General features: G+C 50.0%; 1 protein-coding gene across 1 annotated transcript in view; it reads right to left on the bottom strand.

Annotated features, from left to right (window-relative positions):
• Positions 1-26,782, bottom strand: part of nbas (NBAS subunit of NRZ tethering complex) — a 190,981-nt gene that overhangs the window by 108,105 nt on the left and 56,094 nt on the right. The window contains exons 29-35 of the mRNA XM_035422884.1: positions 25,198-25,300; positions 19,265-19,497; positions 16,718-16,830; positions 10,952-11,065; positions 8,692-8,805; positions 7,467-7,624; positions 1,081-1,182 (exon numbers count right to left, since the gene is read on the bottom strand). Of these exons, the coding sequence (XP_035278775.1) occupies positions 1,081-1,182; positions 7,467-7,624; positions 8,692-8,805; positions 10,952-11,065; positions 16,718-16,830; positions 19,265-19,497; positions 25,198-25,300 (937 nt within the window). The remainder of the gene's footprint in view (positions 1-1,080; positions 1,183-7,466; positions 7,625-8,691; positions 8,806-10,951; positions 11,066-16,717; positions 16,831-19,264; positions 19,498-25,197; positions 25,301-26,782) is intronic.

Genomic DNA, 26,782 nt, shown 5'->3' with positions numbered 1-26,782 from the left:
CAGGCCTGGAGTGTCGCCCATATTGGTTTTGAAATAAGCAAACCGTGACTACACCACCCTGGAAACAACAATAGTTCCCAAATTACGGTGCCGGTCGCTGGCCGTCGATGGCGTTTCATAGGGTTACGGAAAACATAATTCAGGGACGCGCGACACGACGCCATCAAGCAGCTCGTCCGTTCTCCCCCCGGTCGCGGTGCTGCCATTGTTCGCCTAATAGGCATCTGTGAGCGGACCAGTATAAAAATAAAAAATAAAAATAAATAAAAAAACCCACGGCTTTATTGAGCCTTTCACCACGGCTCAATACGGTCCCCATCCTCCGCTTGTGTGACTGCAGCTGGCTTTGTGGAGCGATCGCAGCCTTTTTCCGAGTCGCCTTATTAGCCCTCATTCCTCCCCCCGTCCCCCCCCCCGTCCCCGCTTACAGGAAAAAGCCGATCGTCGTCGGCGCGTTACGTTATTGAAGGTCGTTTCCGATTGGCTGTTGGGGGTTGGTTGAGCTAACTTTTTTTGTTTTTTTATTTTTTGCAAGCGGGGAGCGTAAACACAGCACTGCAGCAAAAAAATCGAATTGAAACACGAAAGGCTTCGCGGCTCATCTACGTCCTTGTCAGTTTCAAAGAACTTCAGAGGTTGCAGCCGAAGAAAAAATAAACAGGAAGTAGACTCAGTCCATCCTTGAGAAGCACAGACCTGCAGCGTTATCATTTACGGAGAAAAGAGCTTCCAGCGAGTAAATTAATTTGTAGCAAGCAAGTAAAACAAAAAACATGCGCATGAACTCTATTTTTAGGCTCCACACACAAGCTTTCATAGCCAGCACAACAAAAAGCTTTAATATCAATCAAATACCCAGACATATACAGTACACACACACATGCAGGGAGGAGAACAATACAAGACCATATGGGCTGGCCTTTCAAGGATAATAATGATCAAAATAATATTACCACAGCACAAATTTCATATAATCCAGTACCCAGTGTGCTTTGCATGACTCCAACAGCAATATTACAAAAGATATTTCAGATACTTTAAAAAAAAAAAAAAAAAAGTAACATCTTTAACGTGACAGACCTGCAGGGAGACCGCATCAGAAGCTGCGTTCAGGCGGCTGTGTCCGTCTCCCACCTGAGCAGGCTCTGCATCTATCTGGTAGTTCACCGCCTGGTACAGGATCTGTAAGGAACAGAGAGAAGGAGACAGAGAGACGGGGTAGGGTGTGGGAGAGAGACACAGGGTAGGGGATGGGAGAGAGAGACAGGGTAGGGGGTGGGAGAGGGATTGGGTAGGTAGGTGGTGGGAGAGAGACGGGGTAGGGGGTGGGAGAGAGAGACGGGGTAGGGGGTGGGAGAGAGAGACGGGGTAGGGGGTGGGAGAGAGAGACGGGGTAGGGGGTGGGAGAGAGAGACGGGGTAGGGGGTGGGAGAGGGACGGGGTAGGGAGGGGGTGGGAGAGGGATGGGGTAGGGGGTGGGAGACAGACGGGGTAGGGGGTGGGAGAGAGGGACAGGGTAGGGGGTGGGAGAGACAGCACTGAGTATTAAAACGGTCTCCTGCAGGTGAAGCTCCAAAGAAGGGAAAGCAGACACTGTGCCTGCAGAGTAAAAAGTAATGAAGTTTAAAACGATGCGCCGGTTCAAGAATCGTCAACAATGGAAGCACATCGTTAACCTGTATCCTGACTCTTATCCTGCTTCAGAGGCTATAAAATATATATAATTAAACCGCTAACAGATCTTTTAAAACATTTCTTTTTCAAAAAAGGATAAATAAAACGTGTGTATATATATAAACTGTGATTTTAAAAAAAAAGCATACATTTATTTGGACGTGCGTTTAAATTTAAATTCCAGCACCAAGGACGAAACAAACAGACGTGGGGAGGCGGTAAACCGCTAACGATAAACTGCTAAAGAAACGTCTGATTCATCGGGCAGGCGGCAGGATAATTTCCCACCGCAGAGCCGAAACTAGGAGGATGACAGAAAAGAAACACAAACCTTTTTTTTTTTTTTACATTCCCGGTATAATTAAGCCGCGATTTTACAGTCGCTTCCGGACGTTCATAATCACACGGTGCCCGGCCTCCGAGCCGGGTCATCGGCACGACGTCACTTTGGCTTCCTAGGGCGACGGGCGACGGAAGGGGGCGAGAGACGACGCGTTTCGGGCGGACGGGCCCGCGTTCGGCGCGGCGCGGAGCGGAGCGGCAGCGGGTGACACGTGCTCATTGGCCCATCAGGAGCGCGATGAGGCTGAATGGGCCACTCCCCCCCCCCCCCCCCCCCGAGCGCACGCACGCACACACGCGGGGGGGATAAAACGGAGGAGAGAAGGAGCGACGATTTCAGCCCGTTAATTAATCCTGTCTACCGCAGGGGGGGTTGGGGGAGGTTTTAGGGGGGGGGGGGGGGGTTGACATCCTGGCCTGGGCTCCTCATAACGGAGCCTGACGGTTAAATAAAACGCTTTCCTGAGACGAAACCCCCCCCCTCCCCCCCCCCGCGCCATCTGTTGACTTCCGAAGGGTCTTTACGAGATCGGCACAGCCAGAGTCCCACCGCCGCAGAGCTAACTGTCGGCGCGAGCCCAAACCCCCCCCCCCCCCCCCCCCTTCGGCACGAGCCCCCCGCCGCCCCCCTCCTCCCCCCCCCTCGCCTCTTCTTTAGTGTCCACATGCTGTGGGGGAAACCGGTGTCCCCTCTCCGAGGGCTCCGTAGCTATCTGGTGGTGACATCACAGGAAGCCACCCTCCTCCTGCCGCGACTCGGGGCCAGATCGCGCGGGCTAGCGCTGGAGCACCGCTCGCTTCCATACCGCCGCGGGAAAACGGCGGAGTTTAAGGACGGGTCTCTCGGGAGCTTTTTTCGGAGGGGAGGGGAGGGGAGGGGTAGGTTCGCACCCATACCGAGTGTTTGTTCCAATTAGGAAAGAGCCAGAAATACTAACGTGTCCCGCAAAAAAAAAGTGTTTCACAAAAAAAAAAAAAATGCAGCGTCGCAAAAAAATCGGGATTTGAATTTAATTAGTTACCGTGAAATGAGGATTCTTCTCTGTGCTTTCCAGAAAATTAAACTGCAGTTGAATTGCAGGTGAGGAAAAAACGTAGTACAGAATCTTTCCCGTTCGGTTCCCGTTTAAAAAAATTAAAAACCTAATTTCTAAAAATGATTTCCATCTCAGTGAAAACGCAAAATAAAGAGTGTAGAACCTTTTTAATGTCACAGAATATTAGTTTCCTTTTCAGCATAATAAATGAGGTAATTAAGGCCTTTCTCATGTCATTTGTGCGTCTTCCTGAGCTCTTCCCTGTGTGCACCGTTTAGGCAAACATCACATGACCATAGAAGGAAGAGAGGCTCACAAAAGCACTTCCCAATTCTCCAACGCAGTGAAGCTGTGGAGACTCCGAACATCCTCGAGTCTGCGCTGTGTAAACTTCTCAAAGACGGGTTAAAACCGTGGAAAAACAAAGAAGGGAGACTAAACAAACAGCGAGCGACGCTCGTTAAACCCAGGGAAAATGCTAGATGAAGAAATGGCCCCGCTCGGCAGACTCACGGAAAAAGATGGAGGAACTGGCGGTGTGTCTAAGCCTAACTGACAAATAACTTTGCACCGTCACTGTGGTTAAACGACAAGATTATATGAACAAAATGGCGTTATGGCTCCAAAGTTGACTGCGCCACCGTGTAAATTTAGCCTGTCACAGCACTGCATAATACGCCATGTGGTACAAATTCTCATTCCTAAAAAAATTAGGTTAACACTAACTTTTCACTGCAGTTTTTTTCCCCCCCACTGATATTGTGATAATATAATGTCGAATTTATGAACATATTTTCTTCACACATATTTTCTTTTCCTCACTCTTTAAAATTCACTATTCATTTGAATGCACCCTGCTTCTTCTAATAATATTCAGCTTATAAGGTTTCTAGGGCACTTTCTAACACTTTCTAGGACAGGTGCTAATCTTGCTAGCGGTTTCGCACTGCAAATCTCAAGCATCTTTATTTTGCTTCTCCGTGTACTTTTTTCCCTCCTTTTTTTTTCTTTTTTTTTTTTACAACTCACCCGCACCGTGTCAGCGACCGCGCTCGAGAATTCTAAATTCCGCGAGGCCGAAGATTTGGTCGCGAACGATCGCCGCGGTGAGGCCCTTTGCCGAGGATCTCAAACTTTTCGGATTTCACACCGCTCCGTTCCCGCCACCCCTCTCTCTCCTCAAAGCCGGGGCAGTAACGGCGGCACCGGAAGGTCTAATTAAGCCAGCGGTTTCGCGGCGCGGAGCTAGCACGTTAGCACGCTAGCACAGCCCGTTTCCCCCGTGATCGCATCGCAGCCCACACCAGATGACTCGCTGCCGGGCACTCTTTTCTTAGAAGAGAAACTGCCTGCCCGTTTTTATATTTATTAATCTTTTTTTCCAGGGCATTCTTCTAACCGGTTTTTAATTAATCAATTTGGTCAAAGAAGAAAAAAAGATTAATAATGGAACATAATGTGCAAATTGTAGCATTTACTCATACTGATGGTCCCATCCGGTTATTTTTTTCCCGCACTCTTCAAAAGAAACGCTTTTGTTTTTGTACTTCCGACAGCACTTTAACAGAAAAATAGTACAGTCAAAACGACAATTTTCCTGATTATCATTAACGGCTCCTTCACGAGCTGCCATTCATCGCAGCTGGTGGCAAAACCTTGATATGATAATGTCACGGGAGAGAACACAGCCCTTTTCCGCAGTCTTTTCTCAATCTGTTTGATTGAAGCTCTTGTGTCTGAGATGACAATGAGGCTTGATTGTCTATCTTACCATTTATGCTTATGTTAATGATGTTATTGGCCTGGTCTGGTCAAATGCAATTAGCAATGCGGGTAGGGAAAGTACATGTCATGACAATCCTGTCTCTGTGTGTGTGTGTGGTGTGTGTGTGTGTGCGTATGTGCTTGTGCATGCGTGTGTGTGTGTGTGGGGGGGGGGCTAGAACGTGGCATTTTAAAATGGCGGGTTAACAATAACATTAAAACGGTTCACATGAAAGCCCGACTGCACATTTGCTGGAAGTCCACAGTTTTTCAAAAGCATTTTTTTTTTTCCTCTCTCCGTTCCTTCAGAAAGCACCTCACGACGGAAAAACCCGGGGCACGGCGAGAAAGTTGCAGCGCAAGGACTTTTCGCGCTAAGCTAGGCTTCCGTGGCGCCATTAGCGCGAATTCATCGCTTAACATTCTCTCAGGCGTTTCCGACCTCCTCGTTTCCCACTCACCGCAAGCCGGAGCAGCAGACGGCTGCGGAAGCACCTGCCCGCGGAGGACGAGCGCTAGCTAATGTCTGAGCGGGGCTAATTTCTCAGGTAGGGCTCGCGCTCTCACGCGCGTGCGTGCGCTTCGTGTCGGAAACACTTCGGTATTTAAGCGCGAGATAAATTGCGAGCGCGCCCGCGGGCCGGGGCGATTTGTTAGCTGCCGCCGCCGCCGCTGTCGCTCGCTCGCTTCGCTAAAAGTGCGCGGGCCCGCTCCGGCGAGCCAGACGAGCGAGACGCCGGAAACAAATCATTTTAACAGTCAGAACAATGGAAATTGGAAACGTCTAGATTGGAAAAAGTAAAAAATATTGCAAAAAAAAAAAAAAAACCACTCCCTCGCATTGGATATATTTCCCCTTCTATGGGGGGACGCGACAGCAGCCAGTCCACACAGGAGAGCACTCAGCTAATGTATGAGAGCACTGTGCCTCTCTAAAGGGCCACTGTCGGGAAGCTGGGGGGGGGGAAAGGGGGGGGGGGGGGCACAACAGGGTACGCTGTCCTGGACCCTGGAGGAGGTAGGCGGAGGGGTGGGGGCGCGGGGCGCAATGGTCTGTGAACTTGTGGTAAATATTACTGTCCCAGGCTCAAGAATGATGTAAAAATATAATTTTGTCCCAGGGCTCGGGAATATCCCCCCACAGCCCTGCTTCTCAAAAATATGGCAAAGTTCTTAAATTAAAAAAAAAAGTATTATTTAATTACTTGTACTGGTCATATTTGTTCAAAGGTGGAAGATACAAATAAACTACTGCATCTGAATATATCTTATTTGGCTTCCCAGCACATTACATCAAGAGCTGAATTATTCCGGATGTCTTTTTCCCCGAGCCAGACATGGCTGTAGATAAATCTTTCTGGAAGGAGACTGCAAGCCCCGGTATCAGCCATGTCATCGTACTTTCCGTGCCCACACACTTTTGGCAGGCACGAGATGGTTTCCTCGAAATCAGAACATCAAAGCTATTTTCAGGCTAAGGAGAAAACTCTTCCGCATGTGTGAGTGTGTGTGTGTGTGTATGTGTCTTACAATAAATCAACTGGTTAAAATACAAGAAAGCCTACACTGTACATAAAGGCACATGCATTTTTTGTGTCATGCATTTGCAACATCACCTGTAAAGTTTGTTTGCTTCTCCTCATATATGACTGATGTTTTTCATTCTAATCTTCGGCAACAACAAGCAAATGCTCATCACTCAAAGTGTCCTTCAAAAGACAGGAAGGACACAAGCTGTGTTTTATTTTTCTTTCGGCAGGCTGTCTGCGTAATTGTTCAGATGGTATTCACTTGAGCTGGCGATGACTCACGCTGAAGTGATGGTGATTAAGTGGCACGCTGAGTAACCGTCTGCATGCCCTGCAGCAGAGTTAGCTCTGTGGCCCTGTGTGTTTCCTGCTCTGTGTGTTTCCTGCTCTGCGCCTCTCTGTGTGTTTCCTGCTCTGCGCCTCTCTGTGTGTTTCCTGCTCTGTGGCCCTGTGTGTTTCCTGCTCTGCGCCTCTCTGTGTGTTTCCTGCTCTGTGGCCCTGTGTGTTTCCTGCTCTGCGCCTCTCTGTGTGTTTCCTGCTCTGTGGCCCTGTGTGTTTCCTGCTCTGTGCCTCTCTGTGTGTTTCCTGCTCTGTGGCCCTGTGTGTTTCCTGCTCTGCGCCTCTCTGTGTGTTTCCTGCTCTGTGGCCCTGTGTGTTTCCTGCTCTGTGCCTCTCTGTGTGTTTCCTGCTCTGTGGCCCTGTGTGTTTCCTGCTCTGTGGCCCTGTGTGTTTCCTGCTCTGCACCTCTCTGTGTGTTTCCTGCTCTGTGTCCCTGTGTGCTCCCCGTTTCCTGCTCTGAGTCCCCGTGCGTTTCCTGTTCCTGCTCTGTGTTTCCTGTGTGTCCCTGTGTGTTTCCTGCTCCGTGTCCCTATGCATTTCCTGTTTGTGCTCTGTGCGTTTCCTGTTAGCGCTCTGTGCGTTTCCTGTCGGCGCTCTGTGCGTTTCCTGTTAGTGCTCTGTGCGTTTCCTATCGGCGCTCTGGGCGTTTCCTGTCAGCGCTCTGTGCGTTTCCTGTCAGCGCACTGCGCGTTTCCTGTCAGCGCTCTGTGTGTTTCCTGTTTGTGCTCCGTGCGTTTCCTGTTAGCGCTGCTCTGTGTGTTTTCCGGGTCTGGAAGCCCACCTGTGTCTGCAGGGAGCTGCTGGCGGCCAGCAGGCCCTGGATACTGGCGGGCGGGCAGTGGGTGAGGGCGAAGGCCATGAGCTCCTGGCGTGCCAGCAGGTCCTGGTAGCCCTCGCACTGGCCCAGCTGGCAGCACACGTGCCACCCCGCGCCGTAACCTGGGGAGACCACACAACGCCGTTACCGCTATGCCAGCTGAAATTCCCCCCTCAGACCGCCGCGAAGGCGTCGCGCCTCCGTCGGCTATTTCAGCAGGTGAGAGCAGAACCAGCGCAAAGCACGAAAAGCACAGCGCAGCGAGCCCAAGAGTCCGACCCTGTGCTATTTCAGGGAGCCTTGAGTAGCTCTTAGCCGCAGTTCTCTGTTGTGAAACCACTGGCTTAGCACTGGATGCTACTGCAGACAAACAACTTTTTATCCCCCTTCCTTACAGCCCCTCCCCCCCCAACACACCCATCTGTTTGTGGTACAAGCCATTTATCACACTGTCATTCCCATCGCCCCCCCCCCCCCCGCCTCCACCTCAACCTCCTTCTTTCTTCACCGCTATCTGTCAGTCTACGAGGCAAGACTCTGCATGCCACCGTAAATGCACGGCGACGGCAATTAGACTGGGGGAAGCTCGCGCGCATATTCAAAGCGTGGTGAAATCATCCACGGAGGCCCAATTATGACTATGATCAGAGATTCGCACGGAGCGTGCGGATTCTCCTGTCATCTTATGCGGTACAAGGCCTACCCAGAGAGGGACCCCTCGTCGAAAACCAGCTCGTGGCTCCCGTCTCATAATGTAGAAAAATTTGTTAAACCTGTAATTCAGACATTTTTAACAGCGGTTTGAGATGTTAAGCTCAAGGCTCTTCAGCATAACTCAAGATTCAGGGCACGGTACGACATCTTTGCACCCACTACTGTTTTTCTGATGCCAAGACAACCAAGACTTTTAAATTCACAGAGAATGACAAAAGAGAAGCTGGAAAACTGTCCAATACAGCACATCCATAAATTACATCAGTTCAACTCCTAATGTATCCTGTATACAAGCATATCTTTTACATATTATACATGAATGACCTTTGACCTCATATTTGTGTTGAAGTGAAGACTGATGACTGTTAACATGCAGAGAGATAGTTTAAAAAAAAAGCACAAATGAGCATCAATCAGGGCGGTGCCTGGAACACCAGCAATCCCCCCTCGCTTTCCCACAATGCTGTTCTGTTACCTGTGGCCATCAGATCCTGACAGTGGATGTAGGAGGCCTTGTAGTCATGGTGCTGCAGGGCCTGTTCTGCCAGCAGAGTCAGCACCTGGCCCTTCCTTTTGGGTTCATCGTCCCCTGAAAAGATAGCGAAAGAACAAAGGACAGCTGTGCGCGTGTGTAGCCCCACATTCGGCTAACATAAACCCCCTAAATGTGGGTTTGATACAGGGCTCCAGACCTGGGGTGCACAAGGAGGGAATTCAGTCAAACATAACCCCCCTCCCCCAAATGTGTTTGATATAGGGGGTCCAGCACAGTGGTGCTCAAACGTGTTCACAGTGGATCAAAGACTTGAGTAGCCTAGCGCCCGGACCCATACAGAGATAGCACTAGTGAGCTACCAAGGGCTCAAGGGCCTAGTAATGGTCCTTCAAACCTTTCAGCTTGTTGCTTCAGTAATGAGTGCACTTTTTCTTCATATATATATCTTTTTTTTGTTGGTGAGTGGTCTCACTCACTGAGAGAAAGAACCGAGGCTGTTAAGCAAATCATCATGCTCCACCACTCCGGGCAAATACTGCCATTTGCAATAATAATAATTTGAATGGGCCTGGGTTCCAGGCTAATGGCGAAAGCCACTGTAGAAACAGTATATATTTGCTTCCGTGCAGAAAGCACACATCGCTAACATAAAGGCATACTATGCAGGATTTGTTTTCCTTTGCATCTCTCCTGTCTTAAACAATCAAAAACATCTCTGCCTTCAACCCCGCATGCACCCCAAAAATGACACTCACACACCAACAAAACAACTAGATATTTCGCTCTGGCTAGCTGTCGGCATCTCCCCAACATTGTATTGAAAAACACCTGAAAAAAGATAAGGACCACGCCCAGAAACGTCCCAAACACTTTTTTAGAATAACAAACACATGCAGACAAGCAAGGACTGGGCAGATGAGAACACAGACACAGACTGCCAGTGTATCACATTAATGACAGTGGATGGTTGTCTTATAATATTTTCCTAGGTAAAAATCCCGCATAGTATGCCTTTAAGCAGAATAGGCTCGCTTGAAATATAGCATTCTGTATGGGTGACAGCTAAGAAAATTGCTATGGATCAGATACCTGGTAAAATTTGATAATAGTTCATAAAATGCAGAGATTGAATAGAAAAGAACATCTTCATTCTATACAAGCACATATAAATGCATTTTATTCTGCACAGAAACGCATGCGATACAAAATAGTCCAGGCACCACTCATAGACTTTTATCACATCATATAAATATCTGCAGTGTGACAGAATATCTGAGCTTCGGTTTGACTTTGACTAAGCTTTCACACTTACCCTCGCACTCTCACAGGAGGAGATAAACAAAACAGAAAGCCAAAAAATAGACAATCCCCGGGATTGTCGGAGGAAGCTTCCGGAAACCTGCGGAATCCGGCTCTGCCCTCTGCCCAAACAGTTGCTGATCTTTCGTTCTGGCACGGAAAGGGCCCGCTAGGCCCCCCCCAGAGGACCCCCAAATCCAGGAGGGCAGGAGAGAGAGGCTGAACGCTGAGCACATCTAAGCCCCCCGCCCCATCTGGTGCCGGAATTGCGAAAAAGCCAGCGGGCGAATCCGGGCTCGGGCCTGCATTTCAGCACCCCAGAGGAGGAGCGCTGATCCAGGAACAGTTTCGTCCCTCGGCTCGTAACGGACGAGGTTAGGATTCAGTCTGAGGGAAAACTGATCCTAGATCAGCACTGCTGCTCTGAGGGGCTTTATGAACGCAGGCAGCCCCCACCAGCTTAACGAACAGTATGGAGGACAACCGTAAATGTGTAGTGCTGCCCCCCACAGGTGGAGCGCGGGATTGCAGCTCCTGGCAGCTCTGCTCGGCGTTGCCGTGGCACCTGCCCGTGTGCGTCCGATTGGCCGTGTGGCGGAAGGGGAGGCCCCACAGCCCGGAGAACAGGCAGCCAGCAGCGTGGAAAAAAAGCTCTGGACCCACGTCCTCTTCAAAATAAATTCCCCTCTCTTTCTTTCTCTCTTCCCCCCCACAGACTTTCCGTGTCATTGTGACGCAGAGGAGCACCGGAAGGGTGGGGTGGGTGATGCGTAACTTGTCCGCCCGTCCTTCCTCACTTGCTTCCTTGCTTCCTCACAAGTAGCTTCGGGAATGCGTCAACAAGTCAGATGACTGGGTGAAAGTCGCGACCCCCCCCCCCCCACACACACACCCCCCCCCCGCGACTGTCACCCGCGATTAACATTCACACGCCGTTTACCTGCCACGCGGAGCAGGCCGGCCAAACCCAGGAGGACGGGGGACTGCCTGTAGGCCGTGGGGCACTCGCGTACGCACTCCTCGATCAGGGAGAGGCGGTCCTCCCGCAGACGCACTGTGGGGGGGGGGGAGAGAGAGAGGAGAGGTGTTAAAGAGAGGCAACATGGCTGACTTCACACTTTCACACCTGGCTGTGAATTAAAGCAGCGTGCCAGGGGCATGAAATTAGCTTTTCTTCACCCGCTGGTCAGAGTGGCGTGTTGGAATCCAAAAAAAAGCACCTGCCATTTTCAACACTTCATCACCAAGACGACCTTTTTACAAACATAACACAGTCTGGCTGGTTAACCTGCCAAAGTGGCTGCTGGACTGGAAAACCTCACCAGCCGCAAACGAAACATTTCAGCAGCTTTTTGGCTGGTGGCTGCTGTTCATTTCATACCCTGAAACACACTCAGGGGTTATAAATATACATAGTGGCCGACTGCTGGGTATGTGCTTTCGTTTGTAACTGCTTTTGTATGTGTTATAGAAATGCATTTCACGATGTCTGCTCTGTGATGGTTTTCATTGTTGTGCGCTTGTTCCTCATGCCTAAAGTTAATTTTCTCTTTTTGATATTAAATGCTGCGAATACTCCCCCTGAAATGAACGACGGTAAACACGTCATAACTTTATATGTGAGCAGGTAAACCACATCACCCCAGAAAGGCCAATATGAAATCTATTACGCTCATTATTTCCCTTTGTAGTGATTGGCAGATAAATGCTGATTGATGATGCAATTAACTTTCCGTGAGCACGTCATTTGCCACTTCGCTGTGGAGGACATCACAACAAAACCGTTCAAGGGTAAATTTCATTAATGCGGGGTTAATTGAGTTCAATTAAGCAATAAATTATCCAGACTGGGACAACGGGCGCATGTTTAGTCCTCGAAATGAAGCGAAACCAACAATGCCAACAGACCCCACTCATCGCATATGTGGAGCGCTGCAGTATACCCTCCAGATCCTCCACACGCATCATTTCTGACAAAACGCCAGCCTCGTACTCAGCCACACAGTCACACAGTCACAGCTTCTAGAACACGCCATAATCGTAAAAAAAACAAAAAAACCACGCCATCTGAAATTTATGAGTTTGGAAAGAGACGAGAGGCCATTTTGTTTTTTCTGTAATCGCGAAGATGAAAATGACTTAAGGGCCCCGTGGTTACAGCTGTTCGCCGTATCGCTTGTCTCCACCCTCCCAAGCCGAAAAAGACATGTGCAATTTAATTTAGCCAAGATGAGATTTATTGTTTTTTTTTAACTTGGGGAGGAAGTGGCATAATGCTAGGCAACATTATATCTGGCCAATCTGGTAAAATACTAATTATTGGAGCAGCAGGAGGGTGGAGCAAGCTATAGTTCTATACTTTTATACACATATATATGAAAGAATATCTATGGTTATCCATCAGGGCCAACTTCCTTATCAGCAGCTCCTCTGAAGAGATGGGAGTGGCGTGGGAGACCGCACGTGGAGGTTGAGAACCGCGCAGGCTCAACTTTTCCCTGACATTTCGCATTCCCCGTAATTGCGAATTCGTGATTGATATGAAGATTTTCATCTGGCCGTGCCATCTGTTTGTAAAGTGATTAGGACTCTGCGGTGGGGGGTATATTGCTTTTTGATGCATGGCCCGCGCGCGCGCCCCTGTGCTGAAATATTAATCAGCGAAAGCACCTCTGGGGGGGGAGGGGGGGGGGGGCAGACGGAAGCCGCCAGAACCACGCCGGGCCTCGGGAGGCGGAAAGGGGGGGGTCGTGGCTGGAGGGGGGTCGGGGGATTTTGGGGGGGGGGGGGGGGGGGTTGGGGGGTTCCATTTGTTTCGACCGGTTCTCTTCGGGGGGCGAGAGGACGCTCGACGTGTGCAAAAGATTTTTCACCTTGCGAGCTGAGGCACGGACCCCCCCCCCCCACACCCCCCCCCCCCCCCCCCGCCTTCCCCCCCGGATGCCCAGCATGTCTGGCTCAAACAGCGAGCGGAGAGCAGCGGTCTCTTCCACGCGGCTGGCCATCTGGCCGCTGAATCTACCAGTAACCCCCCCCGCCCCACCCCCGCCATCCCCCCTTCCCAAAGGCTGATGGGGGAATGAGTTTAAAGTGCTCGACTGTCAGGGGGATGGGGGGAGGGGGGGCGGACCCAAAGGTCAGAAAGCGTGATCTCCATCAGAGGCGATGTAATCGGCTCAAACACCCCGAGCTGTTAAATCCCCTCATCTGAGGCCCGTGGCATTTGGAGCCAGTAAACAAACTACGCTGACATCTGACACCATGCCAGCGAAGCGGCAGCCATCGTTACAAAAGCCTGCATAGACACTCCTTTATGTTCAGCCTCAAAGGCACAAAAAAAAAACAATTGCGCTGATCGTTGGATTAATGAGGCCATCTGAACAGTTTTTTGTTTTATTTTAAAGATTCGATTCTTTATGGTGAGAAACTTTTATATCTTTTTGAACCAGGTAGACAGAGCACTGTATATGTAGACTGAATCTACAAATCTACTGTCTACCAGTACTACAGCCCTGTGAGAAAGTTCTATAATAGTGAAAGGGACTGTTATCGTTACGGTCGATCGTGCTTTGCTTTCACACACACACACACACACACACACACACACACACACACACACACCAATAGTGTAAACGTACAGGGAGCAAATGAAAAAATGGGTCCTTGAGGACTGATTATGGACTCAATTAAATTAAACAAAAGCAAAAAAATATTTCAATTACTTTTTTCGAAAAATAGTTTCACACCATTAGCTACTGGCAAGTAAAAAAAAAAAATTTTTTTTTTTTTAAGTGTGAAGAAATAATAAAATAAAAAAGAATAAAATAAATAAATAAATAAAGCAGCCGGCATTATGGATGCGGCGCAGTCCGTTATTTAAAAATGCGGCGGTAAGCAAACAGGCGTGTAATCAGACGCCTGTCTGTTAGGGCCCGAATCGCCCGGGGACTGACGAGCAGCGGTCCCAGCGGCGGCGGATAGCGGATGATAGCGGCCTCCCTGACAGCGGGGAGCGCCACGGCGCCACGGCGGGACGCGGCCGTTATTAAGACGGACCGGCCGAGGAGCGACGGGCTCCCATTTTCACACCCTCCGTTTTTTATTTCCCCCGAGAACCCGGCTGCTTATTTGCACACCGCGGGGTCACCTAATGTCCCTCATAATGAATCCCAGAATTTCAGCAGAATATGAAATATAATATTTCCCATCATTGCCAGCATTGGGTTTATATATATATATATATATATACAGTATATATATATATATATATATATATATACACAGTATATATAATGCATGTGTGGAATTTTCCGCAATGCTAATTAAACGATGGATTTGTTTTTGGGGCGGCTGGGTGGATCACCCCGTTAAGGCTCCGTTCCAGCGCAAGGTACGGACCCCCGCAGTCGGGAAGTGGACAGGCCCCGGATGGCGACGAGGAGTTGGCTCTGGCGTCACCCAGCGACTGGCGGGTCTCAGCTGGCTGGAATGACGGAATCTCATGGCGCGCCAGCGAACCCCCACGGCAGGGGCCGAAGCTCGAAAGTTCCCCCGACTAGCGACTGCAGGGGGCGGCTAACGCATCGCGTGCTTCGGAGGGGAGCGTGGGCCAATCGACAATGGAGGCCGCGACGGGTGCTACAGCGTGAGCCGCGATTGGCCGATTCCAAACAGCGGAGAAAAAACGAGAACGAACATTTTAAAAACTGCCCGTTTGTACACTCCAGTCAACAGCCTCCAGCTCGATCACAGGGTGCTAGAAATCCAGCAGTCTCTCCAGACGGGAATTACGGAACTGGGGAGAGAAGTTTGAACCGCGGAGCTACTTTCGCAGTTCTGCCGTGTAAAAAAAACTTTCAGACAGGAAATGTAAATCAGCCCAATTTATCTGACGTTTAATTAGAAAGGGAGTAATTAGGGAATCGCTCGTCGGTGTGGGGGGGGGGTGCGGGGGGAACATTTGGCGTGCGGCGGCACAAATGCCACATCATCAAAAGCCGGAAGGGGCGCCGGGGGGGGTTCACGAGCCGCGGCGGCCCTGGTGCAGGACATCTGCGAAGCCGCGCCCGTAGCCACGGCGACGTGGAGTGACGCCCCTGCTCACGAGCGTTTTCGGGGCTCAGACTTTAATTAGTCCAACAGACAGATGTTGTTTGCTCCACAGCCTTCTCTCCCCCCCTCCAAACTCTTCCGAGCTCTGATACGGATCATCGGAAGTGCTATTCCCGGTTCGTTCGAGTTGACTTTCCTGAGATTCAGCGTTCCTCCAGAAAAAACGAGAGAGGTGCACTGCGGCGCGGAAAGAGAGATGAAGACGGAAGGATGAAATTAATACTTCACCCCCGAAAATCAGCTCCTAAATTACTTCACACAGAATGAGGGGAAATGTGTTTTTAAAAAGTGTTTAAATGTTTAAAAATGCTATGATGACTGCAGGAACATCAACGTATCACGGACGTCTGCTGCTGTGCTCCTGTGGACAGCAGGGGCCGGGTCAAGGCTATGGCCCTGATCATGTGACGGGGGTTTAAACAATGTGCAGAGCACCACTTAGGAAATGAGCCTACTTCCCACAGAATGAGGGAAAACATTTTTTTCTTTTAAAAAGGTTTAAAAATGCTCTGAAGACCGCAGGAATGTTGACGTATCGAGGACGTCCGCCGCTCTCTCTCTGTGGACGGCCCCGGTCATGTGACTGGGGTTTGAACGATGCGCAGCGGCCTCGCTCAGGCCGGGGTGGGGTGGTCTGGCTGGACGAGGCTGACCTTGAGAAGGCCCGGGTCGGCCATCTTTTCTATTTTTGGCACCGTTTAGGGATTCGTTATCACTACGGGAAGAGGGCTAGCGGGCGAGAACGGGGAAAGGAGGATTACTCCGGCACTAATCTGTCAAGCTGATTAATATAACAACACCCGACGTAAAAAGGAGTATGATTTTAAAACATACACATGTTAAAAGTCGCAAAACTTTCAGGATAGACAATAATGTTCTATTTAAAAACCCTAGCTTGAGAAGCAAACTGACTGTCAGCTCTTAAAGGCATATTCTGGAGCAAGCTCCAAAGCGGTTTGTCGAGCAATGTTATACCCAATTATTTTTCCAAAAAAATTAACTCAATCTTATTTTCGGTTGTAACTATTCACTATGGCGCGTGAAGCCCGAGACCGCTACACTCAAGAAAAGAAGGACCGGCACAATATAAAAATGGATATTTATGTTTATAAATATTACAATGCAATAAAATCATATGTACAGCCTCTGGAAATGTAACACTGTGGGACAAACTGCTTTGGAGTTACTTGAAATGTTTTTTTTTTCCCCGCTTTAAACCACAAGCCAGCGGGTCTTCAGAAACTTCTGTAAATATATAAAATATCCTTCATCACACACAAAACTGTCTGGGCAAATCGAAAAGCATAAACTAAAACTGAAATGATTTTTAAAATGTATTTTATTACCAGTTCAAAGATTAAGCCTGCATAATTTTTCACCACTCTGGCATGGAACTAGTTTCACAACCCTGTAACACACTCAGTGGTTCTGACACATTATAAAAAAAGAACGCAATGCCACCTTGTTTATTAGCATCACACATTTCGGTGAGAAAATTAATCTCGCTCTTTTGTTTAAAGTGGTGGTGTGGGGGGGGGGGGGGGGGGGCGTGGCCTAATCAGAGGACATTCATTGGCTGTTTACATCGCAGTACCTTGCAAGGGCAGGATTTTAACCCCAAACTCCTCCAATTGGCTGAGAGCGTTGATCAGGTCCAGCTCTTCCTGGATGTCGGGTGGGCAGTCAGAGATCAGCTGCAAACAGGACCTAAAATGGACAAACGCCTCCCATCAACACACCGGCGGCCATTTTAACTTGAGGCAAATCGAACAGATAAACATCTGTACCCGTACAATATGGTGCTCTCCTCCAAGCTGCGAGTTATGTTTTCACTTTAAAGCTTTTGATCAAGCTCTACGTGCCAGTTTTTTTGGAGAGCAAATTGCGTAGAGACAGTTTCACCCATTCCAGAACTCAGTACGTAGACTCAAACTCGAAACATTCCCAGCACCCGAGGACAGATAAAAATAAGGCGTTTAGGAATTTTCCGCCGTTAAAAAAGCACAGCCGTGCTCCCATGTCAAACGTTCGGCTGCGTTAGGTTAATCTGCACCGATAGCAGTTGACTTCGGAGCTTCGAACACAATCCACTTCAAACGCGAATTCTCGGCATCGCGTCTTCGCAAAAACGGCAGTACTTTACATTCTCAACAAGGTGACATGGAAAAGGCAGAGAGCTTGATGGGACAATGGAACGGCAACGGGGGTAGGGGAGAGAATTAAGAGTTTTATCGCTTGAAAACACGTTCATTTCCCAACCAAATCCGTGTTTGGAGGACCCTTCTGACCTCACCTAGATTGACTATGAAAATAACAAAAGGCTCGAACTCCTAAGATGGAGGTGGCTTTCGTCTCGTTTCGAGTCGATTGAATTTTTCCTGTACGGCGCTTTTTAGAGACACCGTCACAATGGCAGCGCTCACAGCTGCTTTAGCATGCTAAGCTGCCCAATCGGCCACTCAGTAATTACTAGCATGGCACCAGTTCTACAGCTGTTGTTTTTTTTTTTGTTTTTTTTAAAAACCTCATCGGACTCTTTCGAATTGGGGGAGATAAATAAATAAATAAATAAATAAATAAATAAATAAATAAATAATAAAAACATTGGAGCAGAAATTATTTTCCGATGCCAATAAACAAAATAAACTCTGGCCCAGCTTCCACACGACGCTGTGCTGCACGCAGGACGCTGAACGCTGCAGTGGCATTTGCTCTGGAGTCTGCAGGCATTCTGCCAGTTCCTCTCTTATGAAAACCTGAAAAACGCAGGTTTTTGAGTCCAAAACGAAGCACCCCGATCCCTGCAGTGGAAGCTTGATGACTTTCAGCTGACATTGGTTGAAAAGGCATGTCGCAAAGCCACACACTTCGTTTTCCTTATTTAAATGTTTTGCTGGCGGAACACTTCACTTTCAGGGCCAAGCAAACGGTTGACTAAATTGGCAGATGTTTGTGTACATTAGCCCCTGGCTGAGAGTTGATGGTTAGTTGTCTCGGTTGACAACAGAAGACCGGACCAATCACAGTTAGGAGACAGAAGAGGGAACCAATCGCAGTTAGAAGACAGAAGAGGGGACCAATCACAGTTAAAAGACAGATGAGGGGACCTATCACAGTTAGAAGACAGAAGGGACCAATCACAGTTAGGAGACAGAAGAGGGGGCCAATCACAGTCAGGAGACAGAAGAGCGGACCAATCACAGTTAGAAGACAAAAGGGACCAATCACAGTTAGGAGACAGCAGTGGAGACCAATCGCAGTTAAGAGGCAGAACCAATCATGGATAGCTACAGACTCCAATTATTTCCCATCAAAAAAGGACAAGCAGATTTTCCCCCAGCTCCAGCGTTATAAAACATTCAAACAAAAAAATATGACCGAGCGACCTTGGGCCTGAGCTCTAATTAATGCTGGCTCTGATCAGGGATTCATGTGATCATAATCTTCCAGCTGTTTCCATCAGCGACGGGGGGAAGAAAGCAAACGCCGTTGGCCCGGATAAAAGACGACATCATCACACGGACGGCTCGGAGACGCGCCGTTTGAAGCGTTTCCGCAAACCGCGTCGAGCCCGATCAAACCGTCCGCGTTCCCCCCCCCTTCCGAAAAGAGACGCCGGTCGGGCGCACGCGCGGTCCAGCCGAATCTCCGACCGCAGGCCGGCGAGGACCTGCGCTCAAACCCCGGGCCCCTGTTTTTCGAAGAGGTCATGCTCCCCGCTCGAAACGCACGCAGGCCTCATCGCGCACCTGCTCCGCCGCCATTTTTTCCCCGACAGACAACCGGTTCGGTCGGAGAGCGGGCTAGCGGCTTTTCCCGAATCGACGGACTGACAGAGGAGCCGAACGAGGCCCCCAAAACCCAGGGATCGATCGGCTTGTTAGCGGGTTACAGGAGCCGGCGCCGACGGAGCTCGGCAGTCAGAGAACCTGCTCCTGGCAGACCGCCAACCGATACGGTAACCGCCAAATTAACCGCGAGAAAAAGCACTCGCGGTAACCGACGACGACAAGCGCCGTCGCGCGGCGCGTCTGAGAAACGGGAAGCGGTAGCGCTAACGACGCTGTGGGTGGGGGTCTCACACAGATGGGGGGGCGGGGGGGGGCTGGAAAGGGGGGCAGGGGGGGGTGTACGTGGTTACCGTGCCAGGGTCATGCAGTTGTCGGTGAGCGCGGTGGAGGAGTTGAAGTACTCGCGGGCGGAGGCCAGCACCAGCTCCACGCTCCGGCGGTAGGACACCCTGGGGTGGGCGCGGCCCCCCCGGAACGCCAGGCTGGCCGGGACGTCCTGGGAGTGGGAGCTGCAGCGCATCATCTGGCCCGCCAGCCGAATGTTCTCCTGGCGACTGGAGCACAGCAGGCTCTCCGTGAAGATCTGAGGGAAGGAGAGAGAGGAGGATTGTGGGAAGGCTGTCACACGCTCGTGCCGTGCACTGCATGAGCCATTTATTCAGAGCAACTTTCAAAAACCGCCTCTGTCTTGTATTTCAAAAATGTATGGAAAGGCACCTTGAAGGTCGTATACACAAATACATGTACACACACACACACAAGCACAGAGAGACACACACACAGACACACACACACACGACACAAACAGACACACACATACAGTACACATACAAGCACACACACTCAGACACACACACACACACACACACATACAAGCACACACCGACACACACACAAACTTAAAAGACTTAAAGCTGCATATGCACATTGGCAGTCCTCTGGGCATATGCACAGGATCAAGTATTATGTCAAGTCATGGCTTAAATATTCATCAGATACGGCATATACACAAATATGCTGCACAGATGTATTTATTTAAAATAATATATTATGTTTATATGTAAGCACATAATCTTAAATGAACATGTACAGTGTCATACATGGTATTATAGCCATTCATGTGACTTATCTATCCTTCTCCCAGGAAAATCCCTGCTGAGACAAACATGTCTTTTTCAAGGTGGAGTTGACATATGCAAACAGTTATAAAAGAACATTCCAATGACAAGACACATAAACAGGTGATAAGACAGGCTGAGGCAATATACAATGGGCGAAGAATATTAAAATCATCTATCACTGCGCACTTCCTGACTATAATTTACCACGACCTACTGATATCTGCGTATATATATATTTTCTTAAAATATCAACACATATTTTACATCACAGTGCTGTAGTTTCCCCCCAGCTAGAGTGTTCTGTGTGCGTATATTATTTTTATTTGTTTAACCCCAAGGTTCCAGTACTGCTGTCCCCCAAAACCTGAGTCGACCGTTCAACTTTTCTAACCCGGCCCGGTGCAAGTGCTAAAAAAAAAATAAAAATCTTCCCATTTATTTTTATGTCTGCACACTGCAAGATTATGAATCATACACCCAGTCTCATAGACTCAGGAAACAAACATGACCGGCAAAGGGCAAAGACACAGCATCTGTGTGACGTCATCCGGAAACCTCTGTCCCAGTGGCTTATCAGAAATTCATGGGGAGAAATTCATAGCTACACATTTCACTTTTTTCGTTATTTGGACACAGGTGATGATTCAAACCACTTCCGTCACAACTAACAGATATAAATATAACAGCGAATATAACTATACTCCAACATTCTCCAGAACACAGTCGTTGCTTGTGGTAACACAGCAAGTAGGACACAGCTAGTGCAGCGCATAGCTAGCTAATATAATTAGCGATATGCACCCAACAGCAGGCAAGCAGTCTGTTAAAATGTTTTTTTTTTAAAGTATACTAATCACTCTGAGGGTTCCCGGAGAATTAGGTCATCCTCTGAGTCAGAAAGATAAGCAATAGACTGCGCACCGCCCCTGTGGGGAACAGGTTTGGAGACAGCCATGCAAAGAGTTTGCGGAAAGAGTGCTAAAAAGTTGAAATCTTCAGGGGCCAAAAAAAAGTGTTAACTAAACCAGAGCATAGAAAAGAAAAAATGGGGTAAAAAAAAATATGATTCCAGTTGGCACCAGGTGAACAGCTACCACAGATTCTGCAGAAGACCCAGATTGTCAGCACCTGTGTTTCTTTCAACCGCTCCATTTCCTAAATACAGGAGGTTCCAGTTGGCAATGGGAGTTCATATTGCGCTGTTACAGTAGATGAACACGGATGAAAAAGGTCTGCCCGACTACAGAACATCCGTTGCCATGGTTCTATCCTTAGACATGCCCCTTAATGAATATTAATATTAATTAGATGCAGCAGACAGGAACGTTTCATCTAATGAATGGCTGCAAAGGACATTTGATTGTTAACAATGCAAGGCTGAGTATCTGGTTGGTTTACAGATCGCTTGATTTTCCTCCTCTCTGAGCTCCCTGTGTCATGCTAGCATGCAGCCACTAAAGCCAAGGTGTCAGGAGCCTGAAGCCACGCCCCCCTGCTTCAAACTTCACAGCTTCCATTTAACAGTACTAACTCTGGAGCAGGCAAGGGGCTAAAAACGGCCATTTTGGCTCCTAAGGCTAAACGGAAAGAAACTGTTCAACAGCGCCCTCTCTGGCCACCGCGGCCAAGGCGCTCGATCACCACACACCGCCAGTTTAATTGGCTCCATGGAACAGAAAAAGATATTTAGCTAAACCGCGTGATGACAGATCATTCGATATTTTTATTTTATTCAGCCGTTGTGGGGGCTGGACGACCTTTTGTGGAGCCTGAATTGCCACGCGGTCAAAGTTGCATTTTAATTTGTGAAAATAAATACTCGGTATTTAAAAGCGAAAGCATTCAACTTAATAAATACTGAGTATTTAAAACCCAGAGCATTCAGATTATGCAAATATTGATTTGCTTCCCAACGACAAATCATCGGCGGATGGAAATTAGCGAAGCAGCCTCGCTCTATATAATAGGCAGTCCGAAAAATACCGGCGATCATGAGCAATCGTTTTGTTTTCAAAGAACTAAACAAACGTACATTTATTACTTTTAATTCGCCTCAACTGGAAAATAATTATACGTGAACAAACATTAACAACACTCAATCTATAATTACGTTAATTATGTTTTAGGTGAATAAGCACAGGCTTCCGATATCGGCAAGCGAAATAATAAATTCAATGGACTTTGTACCGAAACGTGGAAAACCTGCCAGATTTTTTTAAAAATTTATTTTTCTAAACGCAGGTCAGTTTGGCTTAATCACGAAAGCGCAATTATGCGCAGAATGATATGTAATTAAACCGAATCCCCTGTAATAGTACGGAGAGCACACGCACGCACGCACGCACGCACGCACGCGCACGCGCGCGCGCGCGCGCGCGGCCCTCACACACACACACCACCGGGGAACGGCCGGCTCGTTCATTTCTTTTTGGGGGGGCTTTTTTTCAGCTTTATTAGACAGTACAGTGTAGAGAGACGGGGGGAACTAGGAGGAGAGAGAGAGGGAGAGACGTGCGACAAAGGTCGGCAGTCGGACTCGAACCGCCGACGTCGCGGCTCACACCGAGCGTGTGGTAAGCGCCCTACGGGCTGCGCCACTGGAGGCCCCCCCTCGGCTCCTTCATTTACTTTTTTTCTTTTTTTCGCCCGCAACTTCGCCCATCAATCAACAGCGCCAAGCTCGTCCTCGTTAATGCGGCCCGCAGCCGCTAATTACAAACAGCAACTGGCGGGCTGACGGATGCGTCCGGAGTGACCGTTAAGGAAAAAGTTTTTTGTTTTTTTGTTTTTTCTCCCCCCACACTGTGGCGTTTTTGGCAAAGCTACTAGGAGCCCTGTGTGTGTGTGTATGTGTGTGTATAGCGCCAGGTGAGAGAGAGAGAGAGCGGTTGCCACGGACACACCGCTGTAGTCAGTGACCAAACGGGGCGGGTCAGAGAACTGCCTCTTTCTAATTGGCTGCGGCTCCTGCCAGCGGAGAGCAGGGACTGCTGGCATGTCGGGGCAAAATGCAAATCGCATTTTAACCAAAACTGGCTAGACGTCGGCCGGGCGTCTCCGGGGCCTTGGTCAAATCCAGTAACACTGTATCTGATGGGACTGTTTACATGCATATTCAGATCCTGCAGTTAGCGTGCTCCGTTGTGGCTGGATGCACCGAACACAGCTCAATACTGGATACATGAAAGATCGCCCCGAACATCAGACACCGCAAACAACGCTCGGGATATCAACAGGGGCTTGTGGGTTGATAGCCACTTTTCTTTCTGAGGAAAACCTCACTGAGGGAGGGGGGGGGGGGGGCACATCGCCTTAAGGTAGAATAATGGCAGATCACATTCGTTACGCTGACCCGACATAGCTTTGAGTTCACCTGCGTTTTCCCCTCTCCACCTTTCAGTTTAGGCCCTGTATACCTTTACCTGCAGCCGGCAATTTTCCAATAAACCTCCCCCCCCCCCGTTTTTCACCCCACCTTTTCGGCACGGTGTCTAACCGCACCATTACCCCCGGAACTAAAGGTCCTGCCCAGCAGCCTAGCACACATATCTCAGCCACGGAAAAAAGCTTGAGGGGGAAGAAAAAAAGGAAATAATAATAAAAAGAAGGGAAGGAAACCCATTCCAGAACTGCTTTTAAAAAGACGGCGATTAATAAAAGAAAAAAAAGAGAAAGAAAGAAAATAAACAAATAAGGAAGTCTTTGTGTAATTCAGCACCGCGGATTGATTCTGACTTCAGAAATGTTTTGGACGGGGACAGAGGAGAGGGGGGTCCCCCCCCCAACCCCCGCCCCTCCCCGGAGCTTGCGAACATAGCCCTGGGCGCGGATCAATCAGGAACCCCATTCTAATTAGAGCGCGAGTGGCGAGGCGGAAACCAAGGGCACTAAAACAGCGAGAGAAACGCTGCAGTAATGGCAGCCGATGACATCTAATTCAGCCCGGCGCCACCGCGGCAAGCGGGCTCGGTGATGTACGGCCCCCCCCGGCGGCCGCTGGCCCGCGCCGGCGGCGGGAGCTACAGGTGGGTTCCCCCCAGTCACCGCCCCGTGATAATTTCTGTCCTATCGTCAGCTGCGGACAGGATTTGGGGCCGAAACGATTATCTTCTCCACCGCTCGTTTGGCGCTATTCCAAAAGGGTAGTGGCCACTGATTGGACGAAGGGCTTCGTTAAGAAACTGATGGGGTTTTAAAGTTTGCCTTTTCGCTCGCAAACAAGGTGGGGGGGGGGGGGGTCGTGGAGGTATTTTATGCTGTCCCACCCCCACCTCCACCACCCCCGCCTCCCTCCCGTAAGTTAGGATTTAATTTGTTTTGTTTCATCGCGCTCTTTCGTGGTCAGATTGCTCGTTCGTTATCACGCGGTACGCAGTCATGAGGTGTTCGGCGAGGACGCGTCTCTCCGAAATGAAGCGCAGATTGATATTGACGGGACGCCACTGATCCCATCACCGTCCCCATCGCCCCCCCCCCCAACGGTTTATTCCTCCGTCTCTGCGCCGACACCGCGACGCCTTTGAAGCGGTGTCCCCCGTGACTCCCGAAACGCTTACGCGGAGAAGGCGCTCGAGCGATTCATGCGAAATGAGCAGCGCTCTGCTACTGAGGTTCTGCGCATCGAATCGAAATGTGACAGGTTTCTCCTTCAAATCTGATAAAGCGCTCCAAAACAAACGTGGGGGGGAGGGGGGGTATTGGAGGGATGAAGGGAGAGGGGAGTGGGGGGGGGGGGGGGGGACGGTGTGGTGCAGTGCGTAGGGTGGCAAATTCTCAAACCCCCCCCTACTTTTCCCCACTGTAGCCAAGGGTTCAATTCAATTCTGGCCAAAGCTCTTTGTACTGCAGTCCCGTCTCTATGGGCAACCCTCCCTGTTTCCCCCCCAGGCTGAATAAAGGAGAAAAAAAATACATTAGGAGGGGGGGGGGGCCCTGTCAACTCATTTTAAAAAGAAGGGCGGAAAAAGATACTATAAGATACTGAACGATCATTTGGTAGAAAAATGGAATGCAGACGTATTTGAATACAGACAGTGTTTTAAAAAATGGAGAGAGAGAGACAGAGAGACAGAGAGAGAGAGAGAGAGAGACAGAGACAGAGAGACAGAGACAGAGAGAGAGACAGAGAGAGAGGCGGGGGGGGTACCCCAGCGACGGCGTACCTGATGACAGGTCTCGGGCTCCAGGCAGGTGTAGACGTTCTGCTGCATGTCCAGCAGGTCCTGCAGCAGGCCCTTCCACAGGTTCTCACTCACAGGAGGGTTTCTACGGCAACGGGGAGACCCAAAAATCCACTCGTTACTGCCCGTCCTCCGTACCTCCCCCCCCCCCCCCCACTCCTTCCTGCTCTGGCCGCGAAGCCCGGGTGGGGGGGGGGGGGGGGGGCGACCCCAGAGAGAATTTGGCGCTGTGCTGAGAGAGAGTCATTCGCTGTCTCTCTGAGCAGGGGGAGTGTGGGGCAGGTTAACATCACTCTTGTGGGTTTTTTTGGCAGAACATCGGGCGCGGCGGCAGACGGTAATAATCGGCCGTGCGGCTCACTGTCGGTCCGTTGCCGGCTCGCGATTGGCTGTGCGTGCTCTGCTCTCAGGAACACGTGTAGGCCGACGGAATCGGGCTTCTGTCGTTTCGCTCACTTTACCAGTCCGATTCCGATCCGCTCTGTTACTGGCTCTGCCCTCGTCTGTCTTACCCGGGGTACAGCTTTACCGCGCGCGAGCCGTCATTACCGCGATGCGCGTTTAATGTGCTTCGCAATCACCGCCGCGCAGGTCGCCGTGCGTTACGGCGTCTGCCAAATGCTCCCGCGGTAATCAGGAAAAATTGGGCCGCGTCTGACCGACCCGATTATGTTCACCTGCCGTCTGTGGCCGTGCGTGTGCGTGCGCGAGAGAGAACACGCCGCAGGCGCGCGGCACGTGCCGGCCGCGATGACTCAGAGGTTGCGGGCTCAAATCCCAGACGGGGGGGAACAGCCGATGCACCCTTGAGCGAGGCTGTCAGCCTGAATCGCGTCAGTAAGTATCCAGCTGTGCGAATGGACTGCGTGTACGAAAAAAATAAGCTGTCTAAAAACCCCCTCAGGACAAGAGAGAGTCTGACTAGATGTTAATTTCACAAATGCAAATGCGATGTGATGTAACTCAGGAAGGGGTCATTCCTGCACAGGGCCGTCAGGAGAACTTCCAGGGCCCTGGGACGATTATATTTACCAAAAGTTCACTGACCATTGACCCCCCCGCCCCACACCCCGGCCCGCCCGGCCCCACACCCCCCTCCTCAGGGCCAGGGACGATTATATTTACCACAAGTTCACGAGACCATTGAACCCCACCCTCCCCCCTCCTCCAGGGCCTGGGACAATGTACCCAGTTGCCCCCCCCCCCACCCCCGTTCCCGCGCACTTCCTGCGATGGCGGGGCGGCCTACTTGCGTCGGTGTGGCGGGTCAGCTTCACCATCAGCTGGTAGGCCTCCTCGCGGCTGCTCTGGCTGTTCCTCACGTAGGAGATGGGCTTCTGCAGCCCGTGCTTCTCCAGGACCTCCGCCACGCTGCAGAGAGAGAGAGAGGGGAGAGAGGGAGGGGGGAGGGGGGGAGAGGAAGAGAGAGGCGGGGAAGACAGAGACAGAGAGAGAGACAGGGGGAGAGAGAGGAGAGAGAGAGCGAGAGAGAGAGAGAAAAGTGAGGGAGAGGAAGAGAGAGAGGGGAGATGGGAGAGAGCGAGAGAAGAGATCAGAGAGAGAGAGA

Source organism: Anguilla anguilla, chromosome 6 (genome assembly GCF_013347855.1).
Source record: "Anguilla anguilla isolate fAngAng1 chromosome 6, fAngAng1.pri, whole genome shotgun sequence".
Classification (NCBI taxonomy): domain Eukaryota; kingdom Metazoa; phylum Chordata; class Actinopteri; order Anguilliformes; family Anguillidae; genus Anguilla; species Anguilla anguilla.
This window is presented reverse-complemented; position numbering and strand designations above follow the sequence as displayed.